Here is a 7,820-nt window from a genome sequence, read left to right on the forward strand (position 1 = left end):
TGAATAAATAATCATTGTTAAATTTTGAATTTTTTTTTCAAAACAAACCCATAAAATATTTTTCATCTGCAACCAAACAAATAATGGATAAAAAATAGTTTTAAGAATGTTTGCTTAACACATTATAAACAACTTATATAAAATAATGCTCCACTTTTTTTCATATAATTTTAACTTGTTACCACTAACAATCTACATTTTTTTACGGGTAATTTTTCTTAAAGGCAAATTGATTAAATATGCCTAACTACTCAACTTTATTTATAAAGTTAAACTTAAAGTTTAATTAATATATAACTCTAATATTAGTTAAGTAATAATTAAGATGCTTAAAATTCTATTAAAGTAATAACTCTCCTTTATATCAATAAAATTAACATAAATTTTAAAAATAAAATAAAATAAACTTACTATTTTTTTTAATATTTTATACTTAGAGTTTTATTCAATTAATAATTCTAATTTAAAATTAACACAATTTATTTTAACAAAGAACTATAAATTAAATTAAAATCATTTTTTAAAATTAATTTAGTAATAAGATGAAGAATAAATGGTATTTTTGTGAGTAAAATTTTCTCCAAATTCGTATTCGTGCTTCTTATATAGATTATAGTTAGTTTATTTCATATTTCAACTTTCATACACATTTCTAATTAAATTAGTGTCCATGAAACTCAATCCAGCACTTAAATAATAAATAAATTATTAGTATTTCACAAATTAATTAAATTGAGTAAAAGCACTTTAAAATTTTCAAGTTATAGACTCACTCCAAAAATTGTGTTAAAAAGGCCCAAAACTGAACCAATCGAATTGAATTCCTAATAAATAAACAACGAATCCAATTTAATAGAAACGTAGTATGCTGCATAAATACCAAAAATAGAATTTTTGTAAAACAAAAATAATACTAAAATGGATTATACTCTTCTAAATGACGATAAGAGAGATACATGGATCACAATTTCAAAGCAGCAATAGCTTCAGGTTTGAAATCAACCCTTAAACTCAGAACTCTCCGAATCTCAGCAGGTGTCAGTCTCCAGGTCATAGGCCCTGAGTTTTCGCCCCAGAAATCCAGAATCTCCGACACCTTTTCCAAGTTGAGTATGGTTGCCATCTGTGTAAGACGAGCAAATTTGTCTCTCACAGTCCTCTGCGTCATCCCAGAAAAATGGCTTACCAACGCTCGGGTATCTCTGTCAAGCTGAAGGCCACCGAGTTGACTAAACCGTTTCTGCATCATAATCACTTCCAACCTCTTCACAATGAAGTCGATTACCAAATGTACAAATGAATCGTAGTTGTTAGTAGTCATCAGGGGTTGGAGCCAAGCCACATTGATTTCAACAGCATGAAGAAGTCTCTGTACCCAAGGATCATTCACCTCGTTCTCGGCATATTCAGACTCTGATAGTTCATAGCTGATGGTTGCTACACTGTCTAGTACTGGACGGATTTGAGGTGTCACAGTTGCTGCTAGTTGCTCCATACAAGCATTCTGGGCTTGCTTGAAAGTGTTGCTCAAGTCAGCCAACTCGGACAAACAAGATTTTACCTTTTCCCTTTCAGTTGGCGCAGGAAAGACCTAAAGAGAAAGAAAACAGCACATTCGATGCAGTACTTGGATAACACGATAAATATGAAAAAAAGAAAAAAAAAAAAAGAGAGGCACCAGCAATAGAAGCCACTACTGGTAGAAGTAAATAACTAAATACTTTACACGAAGTTATACACTACCAGGCATGCAACCAAAGCCAAGCAAATTATTTAAAGAAGCGTTTAGTTTTATAAAAGGAAAATGACCAAAGGAAACAGGCATTATAAAGTAAATTCTTTTCCGGACAAACATAAAAAAAGGACAAAGAACAACTACTAGCAGTGTAGTAGTATTTACTAAAAATACAAAATACTTAAGGTAAAATAGAGCCAATTTCTTTTATCACGAACCCTGAGTTAATCATGAGAAAATACAATAGTGACACCATAAAAGTCTATCATATTATGTACCGAAACTCTAGCTTAGCTCCACATACCTCTATTCCAAAATTAAACATAAGGGCTGCAGGATATCAAGCAATAACCGGCACCAAGTTTTATCATTTTATGTGTAGAAATTACAGCTTATCTAGAAATACGGCCAATCCGCATACCTCTATTCCAACATTAAACATAAGGACTGCAAGATAGCAAACTTGAACCACCATGAATTCCTACTCTGAATTGTTTCTCATTTTAAGTGCATGAGCCAATCAGTCTTATGCTCAGCAAGAAGCAATAATTGGCACCAAAGCTAGCTCAAGGGAAACAGTCTAAGAAAATTATAAAATTCTTACTTGCCTAATATTCAACAATATGACATACTCCAGTATTAAATCTACAGGTACTCTTGGATGCATTAATGCCAACCGTTTTACTTCTTCAGCAACGCCCAGCAGTAAAATTGATTATAGCTTGAAATATTGGGAAAATAATAAGTTCAGTATTGAAGCCATTGTTGTCGGACATGAAAGGTGCACACTAGGCACTAGAACACTTATCTTGCCAGAAGTGCAAGGTACAAAAAGAGTGCTCTCCTGTTAAAGTAAGATGCAATATGTATGCGCTTATATGTGTCCGTGTATGCAAATGAACTTAAGATATATGATTATGACAATGAACTCTAAAGAATGGTCTAGTTTCTCTACAAAACAAGAAAAAATTCCTTTTTCTTTTGCTAGTCAATCTGCATGGTTTCCTTTTGAACCCGTGTTTGCTGTTAAATACTCAAAATTTGAGTAGGGAGTTCTATATTATCCGCTTACTAGTAAAACCACAACTAACAGAAAAAAAAATAAATTAAAGACCAAAACAATCAAGTGGGTTTTTCTTTGCATCTATTGCCTTACAAAAAAGCATGCCAAGATTTCTTTATATCATTCTATAAGTAATATCAAATCGAACCTAGGACTTGGTCCTAATGGTTCACCCACCCCCTTTAGGTGGACTTCCTCTAATGCTCAGTTTCCAGCTCCTCCTACATATCCAAAGAAGTCAGCCTAACATTTGCATGTAAACTCCCAAAGCATTAAGTTAAAGTTATCAAAACATTAGCCAGTTGATACAATCATAACATCAATATCCAACCCACCATTTGTGGCTAAATAATATAAATTTTAATCCAAAGGGAAAGGAGATAATAATGGTCCTTTATGAATTTTATTTTAATAGTTCATTTCCTATTTTCCTTTCCCTTTCTGAGCCTCTAAGAACCTTGCCTCTAAATCTGAACCTTCTTAAACTGTAATGCTACTATGCATTATGGAGAACCAGCAATGTTTCACAAATCCTAACACTAGAAAGAATAAGTCATTTCCTTCAAATAAGTAAACAACAATCTTGAAAGATCAATAATATGCATGCAGCAGCTGATTGGAACATAAGCAAATTAGAACAAAAAGAAACTATACAAGTATACAACTGACCTCCGCACACTGCTCTTCAATTTCGTGTTTTAGTTTCAGGACATACTCACTGCTCAGATCTATATTATTCAGGGCTGTAGCTATCTCCGTCCCAGTCTTTTGAACACCAACACCACCCAAGAACAACTTTGGCCCAAGATTCGGTTCTCTTACTTTCAGTTGCAAGGCTTCATAGTATTCATTATTCAGCAAACTACTGGCACCACTCAGTACTGCAACTACAGAGCAAATATTCGAAGTAGAAATAGCCCTTCTCAAGCAACTTTGCAAAACATAAAACACATCGTCCACCATTGAAGTAGTAAGGCTATCAGGTACAAGCTCATCGATCCCTATGGCTTTCCTCACATTTTCCACCATAAAGAACCCCTCTAAAATCACATAAAAGCCAGTAATATCTTGAGCAACTTTGCTAAAACTTCCTGTCCTAAAAGCTTTTGTAGCCCGTGGGACTAAATCCGGATCAACTGTTGTCATCCCCTTGATCTTTGAAACCATGTATTGGATGTAATCTACACCAAGTTGCATCAATGACAATATTTCTTCTAAATACAACTCAATCTCTCTTGGGTTTGGTCCTTCAGGTGCTCCAACAGTTAACAAATTCTTATTTTGAGAATTGATTTCAGAAGACAATTTAGCCAATTTCCTAAATTCCATATATTTTTTCAAGATTAAAGAACCCCTTGAATCACATTCCTCTTGTAGCTCAAAAATGGCATACACCACTCCGTCTTCTCCGCAAAGAGTCCGTAAAATCTCATCATTTTCCTCAACAGCTAAAACTATATCTTTAAACAAATTAGTCAAACACCCAACAAAATTTACCTGGTTATTCTGATTTTGCCCATTACTTTGTTCCATCAACTCAACCAAATTCTCATACTCTAACCTTGATCTCATCCCGATCACTTTCTTCAAATACCCAACATAAACTTGCAACCCTTCTTCCTCAAGACCCAAAGGAGAATACAGCTTAATGAATCTCAGGATTGTAGCATGATCCCTCTGATCCACGGCTGCCATTAATTTTTTCTTTACAATCCCTTCCAGTTGCTTCTTTGAGGCTAACAACTGTTCCCTTTGGTCTGATCCGGAATCCTTAAACTTATTATCGATCTCCAAAAATGTCCTTACGTAGTTCGTGGCTGACTCGTAGTCCTCAGCGTCGAGAGCGCTTTTGACGCCGTCGATGCAATTCCCTCTCTCCACAATGGCATCGATGCGGAGGAGCGTGGAGTTGACGCGTGACTGAGCGAGGTCGAGCTCGCGGACCTTGCGGCTGACTTGGTCAGCGAGATGGCAGGTGGAGGTAATATTAGAGAGCATGTGGTCAGATTCAGCCTTGACAATGTCGAGAACGTCGGCAGATCTTTGGAGGTTGTTTAGGCTCTTGTCGAGGTCGGTGCGCTGGGAGAGGAGGGTGTCTAGGTCCACATCGAGGGCGCGTTGGTAGGCGATGCACTCGTGAAGGAGGCGCGTCATGGCTCCCACGTCGGTGAGGGATCGGACGTAGTCGACTGCCTCGGGAGTCCCGAATTTCATGGTTGATGCGGAGGTATCGTCGTGCTGCTCCGTCGCTTCGGACCCGTACGGTGTCGACAACATTTCTCTCCCCTAACTTTCAAGAAACAAATTATTTACAAGCTAATTTAGATTTAGTTTTAGTTTTGGTATTTCAGTTTTAACTTTAAAGTTTTTAAAGATTTTTTATGGCGAAGAGGGAGCGATGCGGTAGTTCTACAGCTTCGGCTAAGGTTTAACCAGCAGCTAGTCACTTATCATACATAAGGTTAAAATAGATTGCGTAGAGCATGGTTTAGTATTTGATCTAGTATGCAACCCTTAGGAATAGTTTTTTTTTTCCTTCTATTATTTAAATTTTAAATTTTAAAATTTTTTGACAATTAGTATCTAAATTTGAATTAAATATAATTTTTTTTAAAATATCTAAATTAGTAAAAAAATAAATTTAATATTTGTATGCCACATATTCAAATTCGTAAAATTTAATTTGAATCCTTGAAATAATAAAAAATGAAATAATAAATTTAGTTTAAATAAAATTTATTTATAATTAATAATACATAAATGCAAATTAACAAAAATTAGTTAAATAAAAAAATTAAATTTAATATTTTCAATCATATGTTTAATATTTAACGGAATAATGTAAAATAAAATAATTAGTTTTCAATTGTTATGAATATCTTATTAAGTGGATATCCATCCTGATTAAGATAAATTTTTTTATTTAATATTTCATATCTGATTATTATTTTTCATTCTTCTTTCATTATACGTTATCATTCTTTTGATTAACTTTTTTTTTATTCTTAAGGATGGTGAAAGATTTGATATCGTTATTTATGTGAAATCGGGAAGTAAGATTCACCCTCAAAGTTTGCTTTTTGATATTTGCAGGGGATGATCTCTTTTTCTTCATCATAAATGATGTTTATAATCACTACTTCTCATCCATGGTAACATAAATCAATCTAATAACTCCTTTTGAAATTTGATTTGATTTCTATTAAAAAGTTCAATTTATAAAATTCACTATTCGTATCTCTATAAATTTATAAAACCCTTTACGCATTTAGTTATTGAAATTTTTATGTGGAGATAATTATTTTTTTAATAGATTTGATTGGTTTAATTTTGATTTTGATTAATATATATGATTATTGTGGAATGTGAGTAAAAATACTTACTTGTCATGAACTTTGAGATATTCATTCTATCTGTGATAATTTCATATCATTATAAGATTTGAGATGAAATCATGTCATAAGAGGTGGAGGTTAGAAAATGTTTATGTTTAAACTTTTATAGCTGTAAAGTTATTTTAATTTGACATTATAATATTTTATATTTTGTTGTGGTATGATATACAAAGTATATATTATCTACCTATTCATTTTATTTTTATATGAATAAATAAAATTTTATTTAAAATAAATTAAGCATTCATTAAGGTTATACAATAAAATGATTATATGCTCTTGAAGAGCTAATATTGCATCAAACTATAAAAAACCCTTTAAGGGCTTATATTTTAGCTCCTTATGATGCAAAATTTTGTAAAATATAATATTAATTTTCAGATCAAAAATATATATGTTGAATAAAACCTTCATGTGTTTTACATTAAAACCATATATATAAATAACATGAGATACTCATGTATTTGCATTATATTCCCCGAAGGAATACATTACACTATATGATTGAAATATCTACTGTAGTAGCAATACTGTGAAAATGACTTTAACAATATTTTCGAACGATCTCATACCTTCTAGTGACTAAGAAAAATAATAAGTTACTAATGAAAAACTATGAAATTCTTCCACTAGTTTTGTTTCATTTCCTGAAGTGAATGTAGCAGTATATAAAAATTATGAAAAATCAAAATATAGAGACCATGATTGTTGTTGTAATTTAGGATATGATTGGAGACTAATCATGACAACATGAATAAGTAGATTTTGATTTGAAATCCACGCATGTTTTGCGATAGTGGTTATGAAATAAAGAATCAATTGAGGCGTTTAAAACTCTATCTTACTAGATTTATTGTATTCCCTTAAGTGAATGCAAATATAAAGAAAATAAAATATATAATCATGGACCACTAAAAGTGGGAACATAATAATAAATAAGATAACAATGAGAGTTCTCAAGATAACTCTTCAAAGGGTAAAGATAACTTATGTTATCAATGTGATATGAAAGATTATTGGCCACATGTAGCATATGCCCAAATATTTTGTTTCTGTTAATATTCTTTGAGGAAGGATATGGGAATGTAGTAATAAATTATATCATTATAGATAGAAAATATTTATCTTATTTGATACTAAATCAAACAAATAAAATATTTGATAGTACCAAATGAGTCGTAAGCTCTAGAAGAGCTAATATATTAACATCTTGTGATGGTTAATCCATTGGTTTTAAAAGATATTTATGATGGATCTTATATTGAGATTCCGAATAAGGAAAATATTATATTTCATATGAATTACTATTACTATAAATATCTATTTTGAAAGGATGAAAAAGTGAGGATTGGGTTATTAATTTATATTTATTTTATAATTTTTATGATCTTCTTTTGTCATCATCCCCATTAAGGAGTTAGAAGAAAAATATTTGACTGTGAAATACCTATATATGAGCAATAAAATATGATAATTCTATCTAAAGCTCGTTGTAACACCCCTAACCCGTATCTGTCGTCGGAATAGGGTTTCGAAGCATTACTGAAACTTTTAGAACATTTTACAAGTAATTTAGGTAAATTACTATTAATTAACCGAGATCATTCAAAACATCCCTTAATTGGAC

General features: G+C 31.9%; 1 protein-coding gene across 1 annotated transcript; it reads right to left on the bottom strand.

Moving 5' to 3' along the window:
- Nucleotides 1-848: 848 nt before the first annotated feature.
- Nucleotides 849-5,257, bottom strand: LOC107951042 (conserved oligomeric Golgi complex subunit 4). Its single transcript, XM_016885929.2, has 2 exons — nt 3,468-5,257; nt 849-1,591 (listed from the first exon to the last, which is right to left on the bottom strand). Exons 1-2 carry the CDS (start codon nt 5,073-5,075, stop codon nt 962-964), a joined length of 2,238 nt encoding a protein of 745 aa, XP_016741418.1. The 5' UTR covers nt 5,076-5,257; the 3' UTR covers nt 849-961.
- Between the last annotated feature and the right edge of the window lie 2,563 nt (nt 5,258-7,820).

The sequence above is a fragment of the Gossypium hirsutum genome, chromosome A02, assembly GCF_007990345.1.
Source record: "Gossypium hirsutum isolate 1008001.06 chromosome A02, Gossypium_hirsutum_v2.1, whole genome shotgun sequence".
Classification (NCBI taxonomy): Eukaryota; Viridiplantae; Streptophyta; class Magnoliopsida; order Malvales; family Malvaceae; genus Gossypium; species Gossypium hirsutum.

Bases quoted from the DNA above. Each gene is read 5' to 3' on its own strand.
- LOC107951042 (XM_016885929.2), bottom strand. From the start codon at position 5,075: ATGTTGTCGACACCGTACGGGTCCGAAGCGACGGAGCAGCACGACGAT. The intron at 1,592-3,467 runs GTCAGTTGTATA...CTTTCTCTTTAG, and splicing joins TTGAAGAGCAGTGTGCGGAG to GTCTTTCCTGCGCCAACTGA.